Below are 27,873 nucleotides of genomic sequence, written 5' to 3' on the forward strand. Positions count from 1 at the left end.
GGCAAGTAGAGTTAAAAGAGGTCAAGGAAGGACCAGTGGAATTTAAAACAAACCCACAAAATGATCTGGAAATTGGGTTGGCCGATACGTTTTCCCAGAATTAAACAGGAGAAAGAGAAGTCCCAAAGCAAGAAAATAGATAGTGAGGGAGATGCCCCATTTAGTTGAAGAGCCTGAGGGAAGGCAAAGTGTTAAAATAGGAAAGGTAAAGGTTGAAGATTTGCCTGAGGTATGGCTTGTAGCAGCCTTCTTTCCAGATTTCAATAGGGACAAAGGGATTTCCCAGACAAGCAGATAATGAGTGATTGAGATGTCTCACCCAGTTGAAGAGCCACAATGAAGTACAGCAGGAGCTGAATAACTACTTGCTGGCAGAAGTGTTCCAGGGATATGGAACAAGCTAGGGGAACACCGATTCCCAAGCCAAAAGGAATGAGCTAACGAGCCAATGATTCATTTAGCAGATATCTTCATGGCAGATTTAAATGCGGAGCAGGGAAGTTCCCAAATAGACCAAGAATGGATGAGGGTGATTCCCCACTTAATTGAAGAGCAACAGGGGAGTACAGCAGGAGCTGAACATCCACCTGAGGGCTGTAGTGTTCCAGAGGCGATGGAACTGCTTAGGGGAAAACCCATGCCCAGAATAAAAGAGGATGAGAGGAACAATATGTAGTTCTGGGCGCTACACTATAGGAAGGATGTGAACGCATTGGAGAGAGTGCAGGAGAGATTTACGAGGATGATTCCAGGGATGAGACACTTCAGTTGTGAGGAAAGATTGGAGAAGTTGGGACTGTTTTCCCTGGAGAGGAGAAGGCTTAGAGGAGACTTGATAGAAGTTTTCAAAATCATGAGCGGCCTGGACAGAGTAGATGGGGAGAAACTGTTCCCGCTCGTTAATGGATCAAGAACCAAAGGGTACAGTTTCAAAGTGTTTTGCAAAAGAAGCAAATGCAAGGTGAGAAAAAACTTTTTCACACCGTGAGTTGTTAGGGTATGGAATGCACTGCCTGGAAGTGTGGTGGAGGCAGGTTCAATTGAGGCATTCAAGAGGGCATTGGGTGATTATTTAAATAGAAACAATGTGCAGGGTTACAGTGAAAAGGCAAGAGCTTGGCACTAAGTTAAAATGCTCAGAGAGCCAGTGCAGACACGATGGGTCAATGGCCTCCTTCTACACCGTAACAATTCTGTGATTCTGTGAGATGCTGGAGTCCTACAGCATCTGGACCCTGGAGGAACACGTGCACCGCATGCTGGGTGGATTCTCATGGACCTGGCTCCGCAGCGAAGCAACTCACAAAAGGTGGAAAGTCCCTGTTGATGTCTGGGGTCTGCTTTGGGAAATCATGATCTTGGCCATGGACAGCTATGGATGACCGTCGCGGGCAGGGGAGGAAGACCCACCAGCAGTGAGTGGGAGAGGAAGGTGTACTGGGGAGCTGGGAGAGGAAGTGAGGGTGGGCATTGTAGGAGGGAACACTGAGTATGAGAGAGGGCAGAGTGAGCTGGAAGGGTGGGGACTCAGGGGCAGATATGGACCCTGGGGGTGGGAAGGAGGAGGGAGGGTAGGTCAATGCGGATGGGGGTGGGAATCTCGGGAAGGTAGGGAACATGCACGTTCATCTGGACATCCTGGAAAGAAAAGGGCTCTGGTTGGTAGGTGATGGTGGGGAGGTGAAAGGTGATGCCGGGGGTGGGGGTCAACAGTGATGGGTGAAAGGATATGGGTGACTGGGGGAGGGGAAAGGATGGGGGAACTGAAAACAAACCTTACTAGGACCAAGTTTTCAAAATCAAAAGTGAGAGGAGCCTTGTGTTGGGCGGGCACAGGAACTGCATGGGAGTGCAATTAGTGGAAGGCCAGAGATGCAGGTCAGCTCAGATGGACAACTGAAAGAGAACCTCAGCAGACAGCATTGAAAGCGCTCGGGACATTGAGATCAGTGTGATGGAGGAAGGCTCCGCATGCGTGGGAGAATGTTTGCACGAGGCTCCGAAAGGCCCTGCAACACACACACTTCTCCCTTCAGAATCACTCGTGGTCCAGCTGGGTGCAGCTAAATTGCTAGTGGGAGGAATGCAGGGGGAGGACTCGCAAAGCCTGTAAATGAAGCTGAAAGACACCATTACACATTATTCAGTGAAAATGAATATATTTTCAGGATATAAAGTGACAAAATGTGTTCATCCATGCAACCACTTGTAACCAGAAATTCTTAACTTTTCTAGGACTACTACTTCTCTAGGTGCTGCCCTAACATTTGCAGGAGTGGTGGAGGCAGCCTGTGCAATGGCTGGCTCCCTTGCCTCTGATGACTTTCACATGGGTCCTCTGGAGAGCCGAGGCCTTGAGGGTCCCGGCTTGCTTTGGCTATCCTCCTGTGGGCCAGCTGCTCCTTCTGCAGTGACAGAGAATGAGGTTGAGGGGGTCACAGGCAAAGGGGACTCGGAGGAAGACGACAGCCTCTGAGTTTCCTGAGTGGATGACTCTGGGTTGTCCAGCTCCTCCTCCTTCTTTCGGGTGTCCGAGGGCCCCCGCCTGACTCCTTGAGGGGATGGAGCATCTGGAGGGCCGTCGAGGTGCCTCGTTTTCCTCTAGTATTGTCATTGCAGGAACTCACTCCTGGCTCCTGTGATGGAGTGCAGTTCTGTGTGCATCTCTTGCATTCTGCTGGACCAGGGTCTCCATGGTGTCTGCCATACTCCCAATGGAGACCACTATGCGTGCACGTGGGCTCCACTTCATCAGAGACCAGGCAGACACACTCCTCCAACTCGCACACCATTCTGTTGAGGACTTCCAATAGCTCTGCATGATGTTCCCCCGCCTTCTGCTAACTCTCCACGATGAGTTGGAAGGCCGAATCCATAGGCTCATCACCTGACGCAGACCTCACAGATGCCTCTTCCCCAACAGACCTCCGAGTGCCGGGGAGCTTGACTGAACCTGCCTCCTCTTGCTATGGACACGTGTTCGTGCAGTGACCATCAGATTGTGAACCCAAACCTGCTCTAGATTTAAGTCCCACCGAGGTGTGTGTCTCTGCGCTGGTGGAAGATGTGTGTAAAAGCTGTGATGTCTCTTTCAGGCTGCTTATTTCCAGCCCTTCAATGGAGGAGGTGTCCTAGTGGTTGGAGCTGAGGGCCTGGATGGAGCTGAGGGACTGGCTGGCTAAGGGTGTCGGTTGCTTGGCAGAGCTCCCTCTGAACCAAAATAGAGATAATTAGTGCTTGGCAGCAGTCAAAAGCAGACAAGAGAGCATTCACAGTTGTGTTGAGAGAGAGATGATGTGGTGTAGGATCCTTACGTTAGTGTTCACCACCAACCTCATCGTTGCCGCAGAGACGGTCTACATCCTCACCAGTCAGCATGAGGGCATGAAGAATCTAATATGGGTCATTCCACCCCCGGTCTGGGACCTCTCCCCTCTGTTGTCAGCCAGTTTCTCCTGCATGAAAACAGATGGAGAGAGTGTGAGCAGGATGCGTGGCACTGCGTGGAATGTTTGTGTGGTGAGCGAAGCCACGGACAGGATAAGGATACGAGCTCCAGGGGATATGAGCCTGAAGGAGATGTGAGGGTGTGGCCAGGATTTTCCGTGCCCGCCGACGTCAGGCTGCATTCCCTGCCACCGTACGTCAGGAACCTCATTGTAAAACTTCAGCATATCATTAATAGGCCTGACCGCCGGAATCATCTCCCCGCTGGATTGTCCATCCACATCGGCGGGAAAACATGCTGATGTGTTTCACAACAGCATATAAGCGATGTGCACTTGGCTGGCTGCACTTTGCTCAGGACTTCGAGGTTTGCCTACCTTGCTTTGGTCAGAACTCACAGTCATCAGCACCAGGCTTCATAGGCAGCACCACATCACTTATGGAGGGGGTCACGGCAGGTCTCCACCTACCAGTAGAGCCATATGTGGGTGGCTTTTCAATAGCTGCAGGCCTAGGGTTTGCTTGGTGAAGAGGGAGAGTGGCCCCAGGCAAGGGAAGAGGCTGCAGGACGAGGGCTGTACTGGGGAAGGAGGGTATCCCAGGGTGTGTGTGGGTGGCATTTGTTGATCTGTGCAAGTGACCTCAAGATGGTGATGCCTGAGGATGCAGTCTCCAGAGGAGGTGAGGCCAGATGGACATGTGAGGGTGTATGTGTGAGAATGGGTAGTGATGTTCCTTGAGCTGGTAGTGAGTGAGATGCCAGTGAATGTGTGATGGGCTTGAGTATGAGTTTAGAGTGATGAGATGTTTGCAATACCCTGGCTGCACGGATGAGATCATTCATCCTCTTTCTGCATTGGATGGCATATCCCTTCAGTACAGTATTGGCACTGATCACCACTGCCATCGCTTACCAAGCCATAGCGGTAATGTTGCTTCCCTTCCTGTGGCCGGATCGGGGATAAAGCGCATCACAGTAGGCATCCATGGCACCCAAAGGGCACTTAAGGGTCTTCTTGCCTTTCAGGGTCTGTCTTCTTTGCTGCAGTCCTGGGCTGGAAACACTGAGCACAGCTCTACTTTAAATGTGGTGCCTAGCGTGGTGGAGTGGCGAGATGACGGCCTGGCAGGCGAATTGGAGCTCGCCCGCCATGGAAATGGCATGTTTCCCAGGAATGCATAAAGAATGTGGTGGGTTTGAAGGTTAAAACGTCGTTTTACCTGACCGCTACCGCACTTAAGTGTAAATCTGGGGCAATTCTGCCGTGTGTGTGAGAGTTAGTGGTGTTGTCGCTTGAGGTGTGACAGTCCTGTGGATGTGCGATGAGTTTGTGAGTATGCAAGCAGAGAATGATGAGAAGAGTGACTTACCCTGGCGGAACAGATGAGGGCATTTATCCTCTTCCTGCACTGGATGGCTGTCCTCTTTTGCAGTGTGTTGGCGCTGGCCACTGCCTCCTGTGTTGGATTGGTGACCTTGCATGCTGGTCTTTGCCAAGAGCAGGGATAGAGGACTTTGCGATGGAAATACATTGCTACCAGGAGGTGTTGCTAAATTTGGCAACCATCAGTTTCTAACAGTTTTCTATCCTTTGACGAGTGCTAGCTCTGTGCAGGGGTGCCCTTTAAAAATGGCACCCGGTTTACTGAAGGCCTGAGGAGATGGCGGGGGTGGGAATCAGACACTGACCCACCAATGACCCGCGTGTGTCCCAGGAACGCATTATTAATGATTCGGGCCGTGCTGGGAAAGGGAGGGTAGGGCACAAAAATCCACCATTGCGGCCGGCAGGTAAAATGTTCTTTTTCCCACCCGTTACCACATTTAGTGCAAAACTGGGATGATTCCACCCAATATCGTCGCTTATGCCTGACCCCAAAAGGAGGTGGTGCATAGTGATAATGTCACTAGACTAGTATTCCAGGGACCCAGGGTAATGCTCTGGTACCAGGGCTCGAATCCCACCATGGCATGTGTTGAAATTTAAATTGAATAAAAATCTGGAATTAAAAGTCTCTGATTGTTGTAAAAACCCATCTGGTTCACAAATGTCCATAAGACCATAAGACATAGGAGCAGAAATTAGGCCATTCGGCCCATCGAGTCTGCTCCGCCATTTAATCATGGCTGATAAGTTTCTGAACCCCATTCTCCCGCCTTCTCCCTGTAACCTTTGATCACCTTACCAATCAAGAACCTATCTATCTCGGTCTTAAATACACTCAATGACCTGGCCTCCACAGCCTTCTGTGGCAATGAATTCCATAGATTCATCACTCTCTGGCTAAAGAAGTTTCTCCTCATCTCTGTTCTAAAAAGGTCTTCCCTTTACTCTGAGGCTGTACCCTCAGGTCCTAGTCTCTACTAATAATGGAAACATCTTCCCCGCATCCACTCTATCCAGGCCTTTTGGTATTTCTATAAGTTTCAATCAGATCCCCCCTCATCCTTTTAAACTCCATTGAGTATAGACCCACAGTCCTCAAACATTCTCATATGTTAAGCCTTTCATTCCTGGGATCATTCTTGCGAACCTCTTCTGGATCCTTTCCAGGGCCAGCACATCCTTCCTGAGATACGGGGCCCAAAGTTGCTCACAATATTCTAAATGTGGTCTGATCAGAGCCTTATAAAACCTCAGCAGCACATCCCTGCTTTTATATTCCAGTCCTCTCAAAATAAATGCCAACAGTGCATTTGCCTTCCTAACTACCGACTCAACCTGCAAGTTAACCTTAAGAGAATCCTGGACTACGACTCCCAAGTCCCTTTGCACTCCAGATTTCTGAATTCTCTCCCCATTTAGAAAATAGTCTATGCCTCTATTCTTCCTACCAAAGTGCATGACCTCACACTTCCCCACGTTGTATTCCATTTGCCACTTTTTTGCCCATTCTCCTAACTTGTTCAAATCCTTCTGCAGCCTCCCCGCTTCCTCAATACGACCTGTCCCTCTACCTAGCTTTGTATCTGCAAACTTAGCCAGAATGCCCTCAGTTCCTTCATCTAGATCATTAATGTATAAAGTGAAAAGTTGTGGTCCCAACACTGACCCCTGTGGAACTCCACTAGTCACCGGCCGTCATCCTGAGAAGGACCCCCTTATCCCCACTCTCTGCCTCCTGCCAGAAAGCCAATCTTCTATCCATGCTAGTACCTTGCCTCTAACACCATGGGCTCTTATCTTACTGAGTAGCCTCTTGTGCGGCACCTTGTCAAAGGCCTTCAGGAAGTCCAAGTAGATAACATCCATTGGCTTTCCTTTGTCTAACCTGCTCGTTACCTCCTCAAAGAATTCCGACAGATTTGTCAGGCATAACCTCCCCTTGATGAAACCATGCTGACTATGCCCAATTTTACCATGCACTTCCAGGTATTCTGAAATCTCATCCTTAATAAAGCACTCTAAGATCTTACCAACAACCGACGTCAAGCTAATTGGCCTGTAATTTCCTGTCTTTTGCCTCACTCCCTTCTTAAACGGGGGGGGGGGTTACATTAGCGATTTTTCCAGTCCTCTGGGACCCTCCCTGACTCAAGTGATTCCTGAAAGGTCACCACTATCGCCTCCACTATCTCTTCAGCTATCTCCTTCAGAACTCTGGGGTGTAATCCAACTGGTCCAGATGATTTATCCACCTTCAGACCTTTCAGTTTTCCTAGCACCTTCTCCTTGGTAGTGGCCACCATACTCACCTCTGCCCCCTGACTCTCTTGAACTTTGGGGATGTTACTCGTGTCTTCCACCGTGAAGACTGACGCAAAGTACCTATTCAGTTCCTCCGCCATTTCTTTGTCCCCACTACTACTTTTCTCCAACGTCATTTTCCAGTGGCCCAATGTCCACTTTTGCCTCTCTCTTACCCTTTATATACCTAAAAAAACTCTTGCAATCTTCTTTTATATTACTGGCTAGTTTACCCTCATATTTAATCTTCTCCCTCCTTATTTCTTTTTTAGTTGTCCTCTGTTGGTCATTGTAAGCTTCCCAATCCCCTGGCTTCTCACTGTTCTTTGCTGCATTGTATGTTTTCTCTTTAGCTTTTATGCTGTCCTTGACTTCCCTTGTCAGCCATGGTTGCCTCGTCCTCCCTTTAGTATGCTTCTTCTTCCTAGGGGTGAATTTTTGCTGTGTCTCCCAAATTACTCCCAGAAACTCCTGCCATTGCTGTTCCACTGTCTTGCCTGCTAAGCTCATCGCCCAGTCAATTCTGGCCAGCTCCTCCCTCATGCATCTGTCGATGCCTTTATTCAACTCTAATACCGTCTGATTCCAGCTTTTTCCTCTCAAATTGCAGGGTAAATTCTATCATGTTATGGTCACTTCCTCCTAAGGGTTCCTTCACCTTAAGCTCCCTTATCAAATCTGCCTCATTATACATCACTAAATCTAGAATTGCCTGTTCCCTACAAGCTGCTCCACCACAAGCTGCTCCAAAAAGCCATTTCATAGACATTCCACAAATTCCTTTTTTTGGGATCCACTACCAACCTGATTTTCCCAGTCTACCTGCATATTTAAATCCCCCATGATCACTGTAACCTTGCTTTTCTTACACGCCTTTTCTATCTCCTGGTGTATCTTGTGCCCTACATCCTGACTACTGTTCGGAGGTCTGTACATAACTCCCATTATGGTTTTTTTACCTTTGCGGTTCCTCAACTCTACCTACACGGATTCTACATCATCTGACCCATGTCGTTTCTTACTACTGATTTCATTTCATTTCTTACTAACAAAGCAACCCCAACCCCTCTGCCAACCTGCCTATCTTTTCGATAGGATATATATCCTTGGATATTTAGCTCCCAGTCCTGATCCCCTTGCAGCCATGTCTCCGTGATGCCCACCCACATCATACCTGCCAATTTCAATCTGCGCCACAAGCTCACTTACCTTATTTTCTATACTGCTCGCATTCAGATACGACACCTTCAGTCCTGTATTTCCCGGGCCCCTTCTCATTGCCGTCCCTTTATCTGGTGTGCTTGAAGTTAGATTCCTAGCCCTTTCCAAACACTCTGTCCTATTTTGTGTTCTGGAGATTTTAATAGCTTCTCCTGGGCTCTCCTTTCTTTTCAGTTTTTTCATAATTTTCCATGAATTTGAATCCACCCCCCGACATGCTAACCTGCTGCTTTGTTTCACATTAGTCATACTTCTTGGAGTTTTACCCTTCCCGTCCCCCCAACTTTCTAGTTTAAAATCCTGTTGACCACCTTATTTATTCTTTTCGCTAGAACATTGGTCCCAGATCGGTTCAGGTGGAGACCATCCCAACGGTACAGATCCCTCCTGTTCCAATACTGATGCCAGTGCCCCACGAAATGGAACCCCTCTTTCCCGCACCACTCCTTTAGCCAAGTGTTTCCTTCCCTTATTCTCGCATCCCTAAGCCAACTTGCACATGGCTCGGGTAGTAATCCGGAGATTATAACCCTTGAAGACCTGTCCTTTAATTTAGTTCCTACTTCTTGTTAATCCTCAAACAGGTCCTCTTTCCTAGTCTTACCTATGTTATTTGTCCCGACGTAGACCACAACAACTGGATCCTCCCCCTCCCTCTCCAATTTCCTTTCAAGCCGGTCAGAGATGTTCCTCATCCTGGCACCGGGCAGACAACACACTATGCGGTCTCTCGATCCTGCTTACAAACGATGCTATCAATTCCCCTAATTATAGAATCCCCTACGACTGCCACTTGTCTTTTATCTCCCCCCTCTTGAATGGCCTCCTGTGCCATGGTGCCTTGGTCAGCTGGCTCATCCTCCCTACAGCCCTGTTCCTCATCCACATAGAGAGCAAGTACCTCGTACCTATTGGACAAGATCAAGAGTTGAGGCTCCTCTGTTCCTGAACACAGGATCCCTCTACCTGCCTCACTTGCAGTCACACCCTGATGACCCTGACCACTGACCGAATTTGAGGTATTTAATCTACCGGGTGTGACCACCTCCTGAAACAAAGCGTCCAGGTAACTCTCCCCCTCCCGGACGAGCTGCAGCGTTCGGAGCTCGGACTCCAGCTCATCAATTCTGAGCTGGAGTTCCTCCAATAACCAACACTTGCTGCAGATGTGATCACTGCGGCTTGCAAGGTCCTTTAGGGAAGGAAATCTGCTGTCCTTACCTGGTCTGGCTGACAGATAACTCCAGACCCACAGCAATGTGATTGACTCTTAAATTCCCTCTGAACAAAGCCATTTAGAGATGGGCAATAAATGCTGACCTAGCCAGCGATGCCTACATCTGGTGAATGAATAAACAAAGACAGGTACTGAATGTAACCAAGTCTCCTAAACATTACCCACATAACGGGAAAGGACAATGTAATTGCTGACGCCCTATACCGAGTTTTATCTTCAGGGATGCAGCAGGGAACTGACTGTGCATCTGCTAGCTGTGTGTTTGACTTACCAGTGTGAATGAGAGACTAAATGTATACCTCTTTAGTTCTTTGTTTTTCTTTTGCAAGACCACATGAAAAATAGAAATAGAATTCATCTTTTCTCCAGAGGGCGAAAGGACTGTTACGTCAGTAAGGCATGAAAAGGAATCCAAAACTGTATGTAGCAAAACTTTTTTTTTTGCTTTTTTTAAAATGGACTTTCTGCTGAACCAAAAAAAGGCTGCTACAAGTCACATGACCATAGGATTGGCCCTTTGTACTGGAAACTACCAGCAGGAGTTACAAGAACAAAAGAATCCTCCTCTAATCGTTGTGGAATCCGATACCTAATTGTAAAGTCATTATAATCACGAAACTAAAGGACTCGCAGATCAAAACCCGTTATGCCTGCAGAGTTGTTAACAGACTCATCCCACACCTGGGACTGTCCAGGTCCTTTTCAGAAGAGAACCACTGAGGGGTCAATGGACATCATTTGCATCTTGATAAGCTTACCCCTCTAGTGTAGTCAGAGGGTCTGCCTAGACAATGGCTTCCTGACACAAGAACCTCAATATAGAAGATAACCCTTTCAAAAGCTAATGACTGGGACATTATTAATCCTGAAATCAAAGCCAATTCCAGGCACTAGATAAACATCCCTTTTGAAATCACTGAGAAAGGTCACATGAGTTGAGTAACCATTTCTTTGAGAACTGAGAAACTCCCAATCTGCTGTTTAACATCCAACCGGTGAACACCAAGAAGCAGGACTCCAGGCTACACAAAAGCCAGCTCCGCAAAGCCTGTCTCTGCTGGAAGATTTCCTACCATTGCCTGCAGAACTGACCCAGTCTCTGCCTACCAATTTCATCCTGCAGTATCAGCACCAACTGTGAGGAGAACTCTACAATTCTGGTCTTCAGCAAGCTGAACCCGAGTTCCTATGTGAAAGAACTGCTCACTGAACTCTGACAATCATGTGAACTAATATTCATCTCTGTGGTTCCTTTACTATCCAAAGTTGTAAAACTTTCTTTTCTTCTATTTCCCAAAATGTGTTTGTGTAGTGGAATGGCACGTTGCAAACACTCCTGCCCCCAGGTTTGAATGTGAATAAACTAACCTTCCGAGTTAATCATAACACAAGTTTGTAGTGAGTTATTAATAAATTGGATCACCCAAACTGAGGGTTTGTGAAAATATGCCACAGCCTACTTAATACAAAAACATCTTCTGCTTACGGACAGTTAGTGAATGAATAAAGAAATTTAGTTTGCCTTTCTCTCCTGTCTGTAACACAGAGCTGTAACAGATCGGTTTTTACCAATGTTCACTCTAACTTCAGTTTGCTGTGCATGGCTTGCTTATTGAACTGCACACTGCCTTTAAGATTGATGTGCGGCTGGCTGGCACATATCTTAAAGGGACTGGTGCTTCTAATGAGCATCTGAACTGAATTTGAGCCCAGGACCTAAAAGTGTAATCCAGTACCCAGCAGCAAGAACCATACTTACTTTTCTCGTGCACGTCTTTTGTAGATGGTTTAGGCCAGGCTTGCAAATCTGTTTGTTGTCTTTGGAAATTTGTCATGTGAGATGCAGTTTTTTTGATTGGAGTCAAAAGAATCTCTACAGAATAAAGTATGATTAGAAATCTTACACTGCCACAATGTGCTTATAAAGCATGTATAAAGTTAATCATAATCTTGTTTTCTCCATCGAGATTATCTTATCCACAATAATTGTCATAAAAAGATGATGCATAATTCTCTAAAAATAATTTCAGTAAGTTCTGTAATGAAAAACAACTAATTAAACTTACAGAACTTATGAACCAAGTGGTCATTGACAAATGGATTAAAAGCTTTTTCAAAGGTATAAGAAGAATGATGGTTCTTCATCATGGCCTCATGTTGTCCCAAAGCAAAGCATACGATTCACTTTTGAAATATAGTCATTGTTCTTATGTAGGCAGACAAGACAACCAACTTGTACACAGGAATATTCCATAAGCAGCTAATCTGCTTTGCATGCTTATTAAGGAGGGATTGTTGGGCAGTACGCCAGAACAGCTGCCAATTCTTCTTTACAAAGTGTCAGAGCATCTTTTACATCCACCTGAACAGGCAGGCTTGGTTTTAATATTTCATCCAAAGATGGCACCTTGTACAATGTAGAATCTCCTTCGTACTGCACTGCACAGTCAGCCTAGATTATATACTCAAGCCTGGGAGTAACCTTAGGACCCACAATCTTCTAACCTAGAAATGAGAGTGCTGCAAAATGCGTCAGGCTGACATTTTATGAGAGCTGTATTGCAATGCATTAACTCAGGCTGGATTTTACAGTACTTCAGTAGGGTAAAACTGATCTATTAAAACTGTCCTCTGTTTCCCTTCCTGAAGCCGGTGTCTCAAAAGCATTGTACCTTATCCAAAAATCCAAACTTTTCAAAAACTTCTTGACCCCCAGGAGAGACATTTCCCCCCTGTCGGGGGTTGGGAGGGGGCTGTGCACGGACTCAATCGGGTACTTGCTGCCATTTTATGTGGGTGGGCCAATTAAGGACCACCCAGCATGACATGCGCCCAGAAGCGCTGAACGCTCCCTGTGTGGGCGGGGGGGAGGGGGGAGGGGGAGGGGAGAGACTGTGTGTGTGTGTTCCCTGACTCGGGAGTGTGCTCTTTCGCGAAACCTCTCCGAGGCACCTAAAAATGTTAATAAAGAAAAAAAAAATTTAAGGCATCTCCCCTCATGTGACAGTGTCACATGACCTGGGACATGTCAATGAACTTTAATAAAAAAATTTATTTAATTTATAAACCCTTCATGAAACCTCATCCCGCTCATGGATGAGGTTCCATGTCAAATGCGAAGGCAACCTGGGCTCTTCGCCTGCCCCCCAGGCAGTCAGTGCAGAAATCCCCTGTGGCTGTCCCCCTCTCTAGCAGGTATACCGTTTTGGATACTGTTGGGGGGGGGAATGGCCTATCAGGTGACAACAGCAGTAGCCAGAGCAGTGGCACCACGGCTGGCTCTGTTGTTCAACCAGTGTGTGGGGGTGGGGGGGGGGGGGGGGGGGGGGTGTGTGTGTGTGTGTGTGTGTGTGTGTGTGTGTGTGTGTGTGTGTGTCAGTGTCAAAGCACCGAAGAGCAATTGTCATAGGGGACTCTATAGTCAGGGGCTCAGATAGGCGCTTCTGTGGTTGTGAAAGAGACACCAGGATGGTATGTTGCCTCTCTGGTGCCAGGGTCCAGGATGTCTCTGTTCGGATACGGGACATTCTGAAGGGGGAGGGAGAACAGCCAGAGGTCGTGGTACACATTGGTACTAGCGACATAGGCAGAAAGAGTGACGTGGTCCTGCAGCGGGAGTTCAGGCAGTTAGGCAGAAAGTTAAAAAACAAGACCTCTAGGGTTGTAATCTCAGGATTACTACCTGTGCCACGTGCCAGTGAGGCTAGAAATAGGAAGATAATGCAGCTAAACACTTGGCTGAACAGATGGCGTAGGAGGGAGCGTTTCTGATATCTGGATCATTGGGATCTCTTCCAGGACAGGTGGGACCTGCACAAGAAGGATGGGTTGCATCTAAACTGGAGGGGCACCAATATCCTTGCTGCAAGGTTTGCTATTGTCACTTGGGAGGGTTTAAACTAGTATGGCAGGGGGGTGGGAACCAGAGCAATAGGTCAGCAGGTGAAATAAATGACTGGGAACTAATGAATACGGCCTGTAGGACTAAGAGGAAGGGCAGGCAGGGAGAAATTACTGAACACAGTGAGACTGGGGGTCTGAAATGCATTTGTTTCAAAGCAAGAAGTATAACAGGCAAGGCAGATGAGCTTAGAGCTTGGATTAGTACTTGGGACTGTGATGTTATTGCTATTACAGAGACTTGGTTGAAGGATGGACAGGATTGGCAGATAAACATTCCAAGATTTAGATGTTTCAGGCAGGATAGAGAAAGATGTAGAAGAGGTGGGGGAGTTGCACTGCTGTTTAAGGAGAATATCACAGCTGTACGACAGGAGGACACCTTGGAGGGCTCATGCAGCAAGGCAATATGGGTAGAGCTCTGGAATAGGAAGGGTGCAATCACAATATTGGGGGTTTACTATAGGCCTCCCAATTGCCGGCAGGAGATTGAGGGACAGTTATATAGGCAGATTTTGGAAAGATGTAAAAGCAATAGTGTTGTTGTGGTGGGTGATTTTAACTTTCCCTATATTGACTGGGAATCACTTAATGCTAGGGGTTTGGATGGTGCAGAATTTGTAAGGTGCATCCAGGAGGGCTTCCTGAGACAATATGTAGATCGTCCAACTAGGGAAGGGGCAATACTGGACCTGGTATTAGGGAATGAACATGGCCAGGTGATCGAAGTTTCAGTACGGGAGCATTTTGGGAAAAGTGACCATAATTCAGCAAGTTTCAAGGTACTGGTGAATAAGGATAACAGGAGTCCTCGGGTTAAGGTGCTTAATTGGGGGAAGGTTAATTATAACAATATTAGGCAGGAACTGAGGAATCTAGACTGGAGGCGAATGTTTGAGGGCAAAACAACAACTGACATGTGGGGGGCTTTCAAATGTCAGTTGATAAGAATTCAGGACCGGCAAGTTTCTGCTAGGATGAAGGATAAGTATGGCAAGTTTCAGGAACCTTGGGTAATGAAGGATGTTGTGAGATTATTCAAAAAGAAAAGGGAAGCATTCGTAAGGGCTAGAAGGCTGGGAACAGATGAAGCCCGTGGAGAATATAAAAAAATTAGGAAGAAACTTAAGCAAGGAGTCAGGAGGGCTAAAAGGGGCCATGAAAATTCATTGGCAACCAGGATTAAAGAAAATCCCAAGGCCTTTTATACGTATGTAAAAAGCAAGAGGTAGCCAGGGAAAGGGTAAGCCCACTCAGGGACAGAGGTAGGAATCTGTGTGTGGAGCCGGAAGAAATGGGAGAGATACTAAATGAGTACTTCTCATCAGTATTCACCAAAGAGAAGGACTTAGCGGCCGATTTGTCTAGGAAAGAGTGTATAGATAGCCTGGATCAAGTTGAGATCAAAAAAGGTGTTAGGCGTCTTGAAGAATATTAAGGTGGATAAGTCCCCAGGGCCAGATGGGATCTATCCCAGAGTGCTGAGGGAGGAAAGGGAGGAGATTGCTGGGGCCTTGACAGGAATCTTTGTATCCTCACTGGCTACGGGTGAGGTCCCAGAGGACTGGAGAATGGCCAATGTTATTCCATTGTTTAAGAAGGGTAGCAGGGATAATCCAGGAAATTACAGGCCGATGAGCCTTATGTCAGTGGTAGGGAAACTATTGGAGAAAATTCTTCGTGACAGGATTTACTACCATTTGGAAGCAAATGGGCGAATTAGTGAGAGGCAGCATGTTTTTGTGAAAGGGAGGTTGTGTTTCACCAACTTGATCTGAATGGAGAGCTGTGACTAGTGGTGTTCAACAGGAATCAGTGCTGGGGCCTTTGCTGTTTGTAATATACGTAAATGATTTGGAGGAAATGTAACTGGGCTAATTAGTAAGTTTGCAGATGACACTAAGGTAGAAGGAGTTGCAGATAGTGAAGAGGATTGTCAAAGGATACAACAGGATATAGACTGGCTGGAGACTTGGGCAGAGAAATGGCAGATGGAGTTTAATCTGGACAAATGCGAGGTAATGCATTTTGGAAGGTCTAACATAGGTAGGAATTATACAGTAAATAGCAGAACCTTTAAGTGCATCGACGGGCAGAGGGATCTGGGTGTACAGGTCCACAGGTCACTGAAAGTGGCAACGCAGGTGGATAAGGTAGTCAGCAAGGCATATGGCATGCTTGCCTTCATCGGCAGGGGTATTGAGTATAAAAGCTGGGAAGTCATGCTGCAGCTGTATAGAACCTTGGTTAGGCCACACTTGGAATATTGCGTGCAATTCTGGTTGCCACATTAGGAGAAGGATATGGAGGCATTGGAGAGGGTGCAGAGGAGGTTTACCAGGATGCTGCCTGGCCTGAAGGTTATTAGCTATGAGGAGAGGTTGGAGAAACTCGGATTGTTCTCACTAGAGCGACGGAGATTGAGGGGCGACTTGATAGAAGTTTACAAAGTTATGAGTGGCGTGGACAGAGTAGATAGTCAGAAGCTTTTTCCCAGGGTGGAAGAGTCAATTACTAGCGGACATAGATTTAAGATGTGAGGGGAAAACTTTAGAGGAGATGTGCGGGGCAAATTTTTTATGCAGAGGGTAGTGAGTGTCTGGAATTCGCTGCCAGAGGAGGTGGTGGAAGCAGGTACGATAGTGGTGTTTAAGAGGCAGCTTGACAAATACATGAATAGGGTGGGAATAGAGGGATACGGACCCCTGAAGTGCAAAATGTTTTAGCTTGACAGGCAATAATGATCGGCATAGGCTTGGAGGACCAAAGGGCCTGTTCCTTTGATGTACTTTTCTTTGTTCTTTGTTCTAATGGCCTTAATGGGCCTTTGACAGTTTGGCGGATGTGCAGCCAACTCGGCTATGCGCCTATTGAACTGAAAATCTAAATGATGCGTGGTGACGTCGGTTACCATCCCCATCCCCACTCGCCGAGCCAAAAATTCTCCCCCTAGTGGTTAAGTTATACAACATGTGATCTACACTGGTTCAGGAATGACTCATCTTGCTGAGATCAGTGGTTTTGATGTACAATGAGAATAGCACTGCCTTCTGAAATGCAAATGTGAGCTACTGCATGACTTTCAAAAATCTTATACGGGAAACTACAAGACAATGAGGGCTAACAGTTGGATTGTTTCTGTTTTCAGGAGCTGGAATCATTATTTATGATTTGCCTGTGCCCAGTTCTGTTGAGGTAAGCAGCATGATAACTCCTGCTGTCTCACTTGCATGATCGTAGTGTCCAGCCAAGCACAAAGCCTGCTACAGGCTGGCTGAACACTCAACAAGGCGTTACGAATGCAAAACTTTACAAGGCAGGTTATGGGCAGAATCTTCTGTTCGGCGTGCAGGGATGGGTCCTGCACGTCGACGCTTAAAATGATACGCGGTGACGTTGGACCTGTGTCCCGATGTCAACGTGCGTCATTCTGATCTTCAGTTCAGCAGGTGTGCACCGGAGTCAGCTGTCAAAGGCCTCTTAAGGCCATTAATTAACTAATTAAAGTGATTGTCAGGGTTGCCTGTTCAACCTTAAGGGTTGGCGGGCAGCGAAGAGCCCAGGCAGCTTTCGCATTTTTCATGAAACCTCATCCACGGGCAGGATGAGGTTTCAAGAAGTGTTTATAAATTAAATAAAATTTTTCATGAAAATTCATAAACATGTCCCAGCTCTTTTGGCACTGTCACATGAGGGGACATGTCTGAATAATTTAATTTTTTTTTCTTTACACTCTTTATAACTGAACTTAATCTCTGAGGCAGCTCTGTGCCTCAGGGAGCGAAACAGCGCAGGCCCCGACTCTCCTTCCTCCTGCACAGGTAGCGCTGTGCGCTTCCGGGTGCACATCACGCTGGGTGGGCCTTAATTGGCCCACCCATGCAAAATGGCGGCGTGCAGCCGATCGCAGGTAAAAATTCTCCCCTATTTTTTAATGCCTCTTTTAAGTTAAAGTAAAACAGAAAGTCTTGAATAGAGGCTGGTGATCATATCAACTCTGCCTGGAAGGCAGGCCCATGTGATCGGGCGATTTAACTTGTATTGATACAATACAAGCTGGCAGAAATGTTGTACAGCAAATTTCAAATCAGTTAAAATGCAAAAGTACCTTTTCTTTAAATTGTCTGTTAAGTAGTGTTTGATCTATGTTGATTTTGGTTTGTTGGTTTCAATAAAAGTCTTAAAACATGAAATCCTGTCCTTCAGTTATTTCTATCAGTCGCAGGGAAATTTATCACTTTTAAACAAAATCAATAGTTTCAATGGGGATTTAAACAAAGCATGCACAGCTAGCAAGTGTTTCAGCTAGCCTGCGCCTCTTAAAGGGGAGCGGCACTCCTCGCACAGTATCGTCAATTCTGTCCAAGTAAGGATTCCTAATTAAATGGACCACAGCATGTTTCAGAGAAGCTCAGCAGCAATTGGATTTTTCAGGCTGCAGCAACAACAGGAATGGGCAGAAGGCTGCCCTCCAGTGTCTCACTTTTACCTGGAGGACCAGATGAGGGAGGTAAGGGGCAGTGAGGTCAGCTCTCCCAAGGACAGAAGGAAGAGGACAATCAGGGTGGCCACCACTCTGGGAAAAAGGTAAGGGACACCATGGCACAGGGGACCATACGAGCAAGGGGTGTACAGACTGTAGAAACATGCCACTGGGAAGAGAGAGCAGTGCATACATGCAAGTACGTGTTGCTCATGTGCACAAAACCAAAAGGCAAAAATAGAGGGCAAAGGCCACCCCAGCAGCAAAGCAACCCAGGACAAGGGACAAACATCACGAATCTGGGATAGTCTTGAAAAACCCGGGACCATTTATCACTCTGAGAATAACCTTTTTTTTTAAGTTATTCTTTCATGGGATGTGATCGGCGCAGGCTAGGCCAGCATTTATTGCCCATCCGTAATTGCTCTTGAGAAGGTGATGGTGAGCCGTCTTCTTGAACTGCTCTAGTCCATGTGGTGTAGGTACACCCACAGTGCTGTTGGGAAGGGAGTTCCAGAACACTGAGCCAGTGACAGTGAAGGAACAGCAATATTGTTCCCAATCAGGATGGTGTATGGTTTGGACGGAAACCTCCTTGCGCTGGTGTTTCCATGCATCTGCTGCCCTTATCCTTTTTGGTGGTGGAGATCGCGGATTTTGAAGGTGCTATTGAAGGAGCCTTGTTGAATTGTTGCTACAGGTCTTCTAAATAATACACAATGCTGCCAATGTGCGTCAGTGGTGGAGGGAGTGACTGTTTAAGGTACTAATAAACAGGTTGCTTAGTCCTTGTTGGTGTCAAGCTCCTTGAGTGTTGTTGGAGCTGCCCTCATGCAGGAAAATGGAGAGTATTCCATCACACTCTTCAATTGTACCTTGTAGATGGTGGACAGGCTTTGGGGAGTCAGGAGGTGAGCTAAGTGCCATAGAATTCCCAGCCTCTGACCTGCTCTTGTAGCCGTTGTGTTTATATGACTGGTCCAGTTCAGTTTCTGGTCAATGGTAAGCCCTAGGATGTTCATAGTGGGGTATCCAGCAATAGTAATGCCACTGAATGTCACGGGGAGATGGTTAGATTCTCTCTTGTGGGAGATGTTCATTGCCTGGCAATTATGTGGCGTGAATGTTACTTGCCACTTATCAACCCATGCCTGAATATTTTCCAGGTCTCTCTGCAACCAAATGGTCATGGATGGATGTGGCCAAGGAAGTCAGCAGTAGGAATGTGGTGCCTCCAGCCAGGAGACTGGGCACCAAGAGGATCCCAGATAATAAAGAGAAAATGCAGATCTGGCAGCATCTGTGGGGAGAAACAGGGTTAATGTTTTGAGTCCGTAAGACTCTTCTTCAGAGCGAAAGAGAAGTAGAAATGTGATGGATTTTATACTGTTCAAGAGAGGGTGGAGCAAGTGGGACAAAATAGAATGTCATGGATAGGTGGGGAGCTAAGGAGAAATTTGACAAATATGTCATGGATACAGGACAGGAAGTTACGAAAAGGTGGAAGGGTGGCCCTGTTAATTAATGATGGTGTTAGCACATTAGGGAAGGATGACCTGGGTTCAGGAAACCAGGATGTAGAAGTGGTTTGGGTTGAGATGAGAAATGACAAAGGCAAGAAGTCACTTGTGGGGCCCCCTAATTGTAACTACACGGTAGGCCAGTAAATAAAATAAGAGATAATGGGAGGTCACCAGAAAGGTACAGCAATAATCATGGGGGATTTTAATTTACATGTAGACTAGAAAAATCAGATGGGCAAAGATAGTGCAGATGAGGAGTTCATAGAATGTTTTTGGGATAGTTTCTCAGAACAGCATGTTCTGCAGCCAACCAGAGAGCAGGCTATATTAGGTCTGGTATTGAGCAACGAGATAGGATTACTTGATAATCTCATGGTGAAGGCACCCCTAGGCAACAGCAATCATGATTGAATTTTACAATCATTTTGAGGGAGAGACGAGCGCATCTAGTATTTTAAACTTAAATAAGGGCAAATATGAGGGCTGAAAGTGGAAGTGAACTGTCAAATGAGGTTAAAGGGTAGGTCAAAAGAGGTTCAGTGGCAGATGTTTAAAGGGGTATTTCAGAATACACAGAAGAGATTTATTCCAATGAGAAAGAAAAATTCCAAGGGGAGGGCCCACCATCCATGGTTAACTAAAAAAGTTAAAAATAATACCAAACTTAAAGAAAAAGCATATTATTATGCAAAGATAGGTGGCAGGTCAGAAGATTGGAAAAAATATAAAGAACAGCAAAGAATGACAAAAGATTAATAAGGAGGGAAAAATTAGAGTATGAAAGAAAGCTAGCTAAGTTAGATAGTGAAAGTTTCTACAGGTATTTTAATAAGAAAAGAGTTAACAAAGTGAGCATGGTCCTATAGAAAATGCAACACAGGGATTGATAATGGAAAGTGCGGAGATGGCAGATGAATTAAACGGGTATTTTGCTTCAGTCTTCACTATAGAGGACACAAGTAACATCCTGGAAATAGCTGTAAATCAGGAAATGGAGGAGGGGGAGGAACTCGGGAAAATTACAATCACCAGGGAAGTGGTATTGACCAAACTGTTGGGGCTGCAGGCTGACAAATCCTCAGGTCCGGATGGACTTCACCCTAAGGTCTTGAAAGTGGCCAGTGATATAGTGGGTGCATTTGTTTTAATTTTCCTAGATTCGGGGAAGGTTCCATTCGATTGGAAAATAGCAAATGTAACTCCTTTATTCAATAAAGGGAAGGAGCCAGAAACAGGAAGCTACAGGCTAGTTAGCTTAACATCTGTCATAAAGAAATGTTAGAATCTATTATAAAAGAGGGCACTTAGAAAAATTCAAGGCAATCAGGAAGAGTCTACATGGTTATGTGAAAAGGAAATCATGTTTAAGCAATTTATTGGAGTGCTTTGAAGGAGTCACTTGCACTGTGGATAAAGGGATGGGTGTGCTATACTTAGATTTCCAGAAGGCATTTGATAAAGTGCCACATTAAAGGTTATTGCAGAAAATAAAACCTCATGGTAACATATTGGCATAGATAGAAGATTGGCTAGCTAATAGGAAGCAGAGAGTTGGCATAAATGGGTCTTATTCTGGTTGGCAGGGTGTGATGAGGAGTGTGCCACAGGGATCAGTGCTGGAGCCTCAACTTTTTACAACTTATATAAATGACTTGAATGAAGGGATCGAAGGAAAGGTTGCTAAATTTGCTGACGACACAAAGATGGGTAGGAAAGTAAGTTGTGAAGAGGACAGAAGGAGACAACAAAAGGACATAGATAGGTTATGTGAGTGGCCAAAGATCTGGCAAATGTGACATTGTCCATTTTGGCAGGAAGAACAAAAAAGAAGCATATTACCTAAATGGTGAGAGGTTGCAGAGTTCTGAGATTAAGAAGAATCTGGGTGTCCCAGTGCATGGATCACAAAAGGCTAGTATGCAGGTAGAACAAGTAATTAAGAAAGCTAATAGAATGTTTTCATTTTTGTGCGGGGAATTGATTACAAAAGTAGGGAGTTTATGCTTCAGTTGTACAGGTGAGATGCAATCTGGAATATAGCGTACAGTGCTGGTCTCCATATTTAAGGAAAGATGTAAATGCATCAGAAGCAGTTCAGAGAGGGCTTACTAGACTAATACCAGGAATAGGCAGGTTGTTTTATGAGGAAACGTTGGACAGCTTAGGCTTGTATCCACTGGAGTTTGGAAGAGTAAGAGGCAATTTGATTGAAACCTTTAAGATCCTGAGGGGTCTTGACAGAATGAATGTGCAGAGGGTGTTTCCTCTTGCAGGAGAATCTTGAATTAGGGGTCACTATTTAAAAATAAGGGGTTGCTCATTTAACACAGAGATGAGTAGAAGTCTTTTCTCTCAGAGGGTCATAAGTCTTTGGAGCTCTCTTCCTCAAAAGGCAGTGGAAGCAGACTCTTTGAATATTTTTAAGGCAGAGCTAGATAGATTATTGATTAACAAGGGGGTGAAAAGTTATTGGGGTTGTCAGGAATGTGGTTGAGGTTACAATCAGATCAGCAAGGATCTTATTGAATGGCACAGCAGGCTCAAGGAGCCAAGTGGCCTACTGCTGCTCCTAATTCGTATGTTCGTATGTAGGACAAAGGGTGTGTTAATGATAGTGTTAAAGACCAAATAAGGAAAGAATTGATAATGGGACATTTTGCTCACTTTATTTAGCTAGTTTAGAGAGAAAGTAAGATAGTAGAATGCGTTAATAGCAGAACAAGGGTCCGTGCTCTTGACATTCTGCTATCTTACCTTTATGACAGTAAATAACAGGCAAGTAGTGTAACACCCTCAGGTGTCAAGCTTTAGACAGAAGCAAAATGCTGCGGATACTGGAAATCTGAAATTAAACAAAAAATGCTGGAAAAACTCAGCAGGTCAGGCAGCATCTGTGAGGAGAAGTAAAGTTAATGTTTCAGGTCGAGTGACCTTTGAGCAGAATTGAAGAAAGATAGGAATGTAGAAGTTTTAAGCCAGTGGAGGGGGAAGGAAGAACAGAAGGCAAGCTCCCTCACAGGGTGAAGGGTGGTGGGGAGGGGGTTAATTAACAAAAGGTTTCATGATGTAACAGCCAAAGTGAGTGGCAAAGGATATAGTAAAGAAACGAAAGTTGTGCCCAGTTGAGGTGTGAGTGGTTACATAAAAAACATCTGAATACAACATGAAAGGATAAAGAAAGAAACAAGGCAGGACCAACCCAGAAAAACAAAAAAAAATAGTTTTGCTGGTATGAATCCTTCTCTTGATCCTCAGCAGACATGACAGGTGGCAAGGCTGGAAGCAGGGAACTGCAGCTGAAGGCGAATGAATTCTGCCCATTGTTAGTTCAATGAGGAATTGCTATTTGTGGGTGACACATCAGGATAGCAAAAGCCTATGAAGCTATATCCTAGGATCAGTAAGCACCTTCAGGAGAGGAGCGGGTAAAAAGAGGCAGGTGAAGGAACTGAAAAAAACATAGGCAATGCTGCAGTAACCTTACATACCCAGGGATACTTATTTCCATATTTATTGAGGGCCTCTGACAGCATTAACCACTTATTATAGTATTACATTATTTGACAAACCAATCTTTTGATACTGCTAGATCTTGCTCCAGTATGCCTGCAAATACATTTCTATTTGTAAGAATTCTTTAATACAACATTAAGGGGCAGAATTTTGCCCTTGGTGGGTGAGCTTGACGGGGGCGGTCAGGAAGCTGACAGCTGCCCCGATTGGCACCGCACCACGATTTCACGCTGGCAGGCCAATTAAGTCCCACCCAGCGAGAAACGCAAGTGGCAGCGCTGAGCACTGCCTGTGCAAGGGGGGAGTGCAAGTGGGCCGAGCGCAAACTATGCACACGTGTGCAAGTGAGCGCTGCACAATCTCCCAGCAGCACAGACCTGCCTCAGGGAGATGAAGAGATATTAAAAAAAAATTTAAAATAAAAATGTAACGAAACTTCAGCAGAGGCATGTTATAAATGAAAAATTAGTTTTTATTTTATTTTTATTTGCTTTTGGAAACCTCACCCTGCCCGTGGATGAGGTTTCCAAAAAAAAATGCAAAGGCCACTTGGCCTTTTCGCCTGCCTGCCTACCGTTAGGTTGGATGGGCAGCAAAAAATTTACGTTAATTGATTACTTAAGGGCCTTAAATAGGCCTTTCAACTGTTGGCAGCCATGCTGCCGACTCTGGCGTGCGCCGGCCGACCAAACTACCGCATGACTGCACGTTGTCGTCGGCACATTCGGCCAACATCAACCTGCGTTATTTCACACTCGAGCAGGTCGGGCGAGAGCCCACCCTCAGAGCAAAAATTTCTGCCCCACGATTGATGCTTTGATACACAGCTACAATCTGCAAGACTCTCATTTTTTTAAAAGTTGACTATTTGAAGCCTAGTCATCTACCAAGTAATCTGCCGAAAGACAGGTTTCTGGGTCACAATCAAATGCATGACTCCTGAGCATATTAATTCTGCTTCAGCACATAATCCTGCTCTTCATTGCAAATGCATTCATTTTTTAAATAAATTACAACTGCTCACAAAAATATTCCTTCTTTATTATTAATTATAACTCCTGTTTTATAGGGCAGAAGTAATCGCATCAAAGCACAAGATTGCTGAAACTTCACAAGCAGTAAAGAGCTTTGGCTTTGGGCTGTCGCTTCATGTAAAGCTTTACATTGGTAGAACGTCAGAAAAAATGACAGATCTGCTTTTATTGGCTAAGCTGGCTGGTTACACAAGGAAAAATAAAACACTTCTTGACTTTTTAAAGGGGCAAAAAATCATAGTTTGTAGGAGGTTACCAGATGCTGAAAAATGGCTCAAAATGTTTCATCAGGCAAACCAACTGGATCAGAGTAGACAGTAGCTTCTGTGTCTGTCTGTCCCATGTCTTTGTGTAATAGCCCTTTTGTGTATTGAAGAGTATGCAATTTTCAAAATAAGCAAAATTTTACAAGCAGAAACAATTTTAAGTACATATTTGATATTCTAAAGCAAAATTTGAAAAGGTTTAGTGACAATATGAAAGAACTTTTTTAAATTTACAAGATTCTGGAACTTATACTGTGATACTGCATGGGAAGTTGCACCAAATTCCTTGGCTGTTTATTTCCAGACCTTAATTCTCTAATCTAGCTAAATAAAATGAGCAATAAGTTCCTTTATCAATTCTTTCCACTTTAGTACAGAAATCATAATGTTTTAAAAAGTTCCATCCTTTGGGAAGTTTTATAATAATTGTGATTAAACTAGTATAACTCAACTTGCCTTGCAACAGCAATTAAGTGGACAGCTTTAATAATCTCAACAAACTGGTCTTCAGTCAGTTTACAAAGAGGTCTTTTGCTGATGATTCCAGTACAGATTTCTTTCTCCATCTGACTTCAACTTACTCTATATTTTTTGCAGTTTTTTATGCTATTCACCTCTGTTTCCATTATTTCTGGGTCTTTCTTTACATTAGTACCATAGGAAAGTTACGGCACAGAAAGAGGCCATTCAGACTACCGTATCTGCGCCGGCTAAAAGAGAATAAAAAAAACCTCTGCTCATTTTTAATCCCACTTTCCAGCACCCGCTCCATAACCTTGAAGGTTACAGCACTTCAGGTGCAGATCCAGGTACCTGTTAAATGAGTTGAGCATCTCAGCCTCAACCACCAATTTAGACAGTGAGCTCCAGATGCCCACCACTCTCTGGGGGAAAAGGTTTTTCCTCATGTCCCCTCTAATCTTTCTACCAATCACCTTAAATCTATGCCCCCGGTAACTGATCCCTCAGCTAGGGGAAATATTCCCGTCTACCCTATCTAGTCCCCTCATAATTTTGTACACCTCAATTAGGTCACCCCTCAGCCTCCTCTGTTCTAAAGAAAATAACCTTAGTCTATCCAATCTTTTCTCAGCTGCAATTTTCCAGCCCTGGCAACATTCTTGTAAATCTCTTCCGTACTCTCGCCAGAGCAATTATGTCTCTTCTGTAATGTGGTGATCAGAACTATACACAAAAATCTAGCTGTGGCCTAACTAGCATTTTATACAGTTCCATCATTATATCCCTGTTTTTGTATTCAATATCTCGTCCAATAAAGGAAACAAAGAAGAAAAAGTATGCTTATGACAGGTGTCGGGGGGACACGAGGAAGAATTTTTTGAACCCTGTAAAATGCCTTACTAAATCTATTAAAATTAATTTAAATTATTGATTATCATTATTATAAATTATTACTAAAAGTATTACACTTTACTAAGCTATATTTCTTTCTGTTTATCTTTTAGCCTGGTCTCTCCTTTTTACTGCGATTTACAAATTCAGTTTTTAAAAATCTATTCCCTCCATTTCTCCCTCTGGTCTATCATAAGAAAGTGCTGACAATCCATTTGTTTGTCTTTCTTCACAATGTGGGATTTAACAGTGCTGCTGAAAGTTAAATCTCTGTTGTTTCTCAGAATCTTGTGAACTTGGAAATTCAATATTAACGTAGTGAGCAGGATTTTCTTCATAAACAATTACTATAATGGCACCGTGCACTGGGGCAAGGAGCATCACATTGAAGTACGATGGTAGCTCACATCCATATTTCCCCAAGTGGAGAGATTATATTCTCTGCCAAGGGGAAAATATGGAGCAAAGACCAGAGATTTCCTCATAGCAAAGGCAGAAACATTAGAAGAAGTTGCCTCAAAAGTTGACATTCATATGTCCAGGTATTAAACAACAGAGACATGACAGAATTCCAACTTCTACTATTTGGCTAGAGCTAATGAATAAAAAAGGTGCAATTACATGGTTCAATGTAGTCTTTAGGCCATAAGCTAGTGAGAAAGATGTAGAGGGAGAACCTTGCAAGGATATTACAGAGAAGTACAAGAATTATAGACCAGTTATAATGGGGGACTTTAATTCTCTGAATATAGACTTAGGTAGTCATAGTGTAAAGGGCAGGGACAGGCAAGAGTTCCTAGCGTGTGTTCAGGAAAATTTTCTACAGGAGTATGTTGCCAGTCCAAATAAAAAGAAGGCATTGCTAGACCTGGCTCTTGGGAATGAGGTGGGCCAAAGGATCAATTGTTATTGGGGATCATTTAGGGGACACTGATCATTGTCTCATAAAGTTTAGATTGGCCACGGAAAAGGACAAGAATAATTAAATGGGGAAAACCCAAATTCATTGGTAAGAAATATTCCAATTTATTTGACCCAGGTCCAAAGGTAGACAGGAAAAATAGTAACTGAACAATGGGTTGGCTTTGAAGAGGAGATAGTTCCGGTACAGTCAAGGTATATTCCCATGCAGGGGAAAGGTAGGGCAAACAAATCCAGAGCTCCCTGGATGACGAAAGAGAAAGAGATTAAGGTGAAGAAGGAAATGTGTGCTTATGACAGGTGGATAATACAACCGAGTACCAGGCTGAATATAGAAGGTTCAGAGGGGAAGTGAAAAAGCAAATAAGAAAAGCAAAGAGAATATGAAAAAAGACTGGCAACTAACAGAGAAGGGAATCCTAAAGTCTTCAATAGGCATACAAGTAGTAAAAGGAGGAGCATCGCTGATCAGGGATCAAAAAGGAGATTTGTGCATGGAGGCAGGGGGATTGCTGAGGTATTAACTAACAGTACTTTGCATTTGTCTTTACCAAAGAAGATGCTGCGCAGCTCATAGCAAAAGAAGAGGTAATTCAGACAATTGAAGGGTTTAAAATTGATAAGGAGCTGATAATGGATAGGCTGCCTTTACTTAAAAGTTGATAAGGCACCAGGGGCAGGATTTTTTGCTCGGTGTGTGAGCACGTGACTGACATGACCGAATGTAAAATAGCGCCTGGTGCAACATTTTGGTTGGACGCATGCAAGAGTAGGTAGCACACCCGCTGACAATTAAGAGGCCTTTAAGGTCATTAATGTATTAATCAACCTGGATTTTTCACTGCTCATCCAATGTTATGGTTGGTGGGTGGGCGAATCGGTCAGGTGGCCTTTGGATTTTTGAGGAAACCTCATCCAAGCATGGGATGAGGCTTCCGATATTAATTAAAATAAAATATTTGGACAGAAATATTACAATCTATATGTTAAGGTGAGTGAGTCCGATGTGTGGACATTTTTTTCTACATTTTAAAATCTTTATTTGATGGTTTTAAATTCATCAGTTCCTTAAGGCAGCTCTCTGCCTTCAGGGAGGTTTCATTGCACGCTCCTCTGCACCCACACTGATTTCAGCGCTTGCTCCCTTCCCGCCCCACCCCGGCAGCACTAAGCCTTTCAGGCTGGCTGGCTGTTAATTGGCCAGCCAGCGTGAAATTGCGGTTGGGGGCTGATCGCGGGGAGTGGGCCATTTCCTGGCCACTCCTGGACCCGCCCACCCGACTGCC

General features: G+C 44.9%; 1 protein-coding gene across 1 annotated transcript in view; it reads right to left on the reverse strand.

The window, feature by feature from the left end:
- The window catches only part of terb1 (telomere repeat binding bouquet formation protein 1), a 185,847-nt gene that overhangs the window by 61,473 nt on the left and 96,501 nt on the right, over positions 1-27,873 (reverse strand). Inside the window, exon 17 of the mRNA XM_041191710.1 lies at positions 11,354-11,467. Within this exon, the coding sequence (XP_041047644.1) occupies positions 11,354-11,467 (114 nt within the window). The remainder of the gene's footprint in view (positions 1-11,353; positions 11,468-27,873) is intronic.

This window comes from Carcharodon carcharias, chromosome 7, assembly GCF_017639515.1.
Source record: "Carcharodon carcharias isolate sCarCar2 chromosome 7, sCarCar2.pri, whole genome shotgun sequence".
NCBI lineage: Eukaryota > Metazoa > Chordata > Chondrichthyes > Lamniformes > Lamnidae > Carcharodon > Carcharodon carcharias.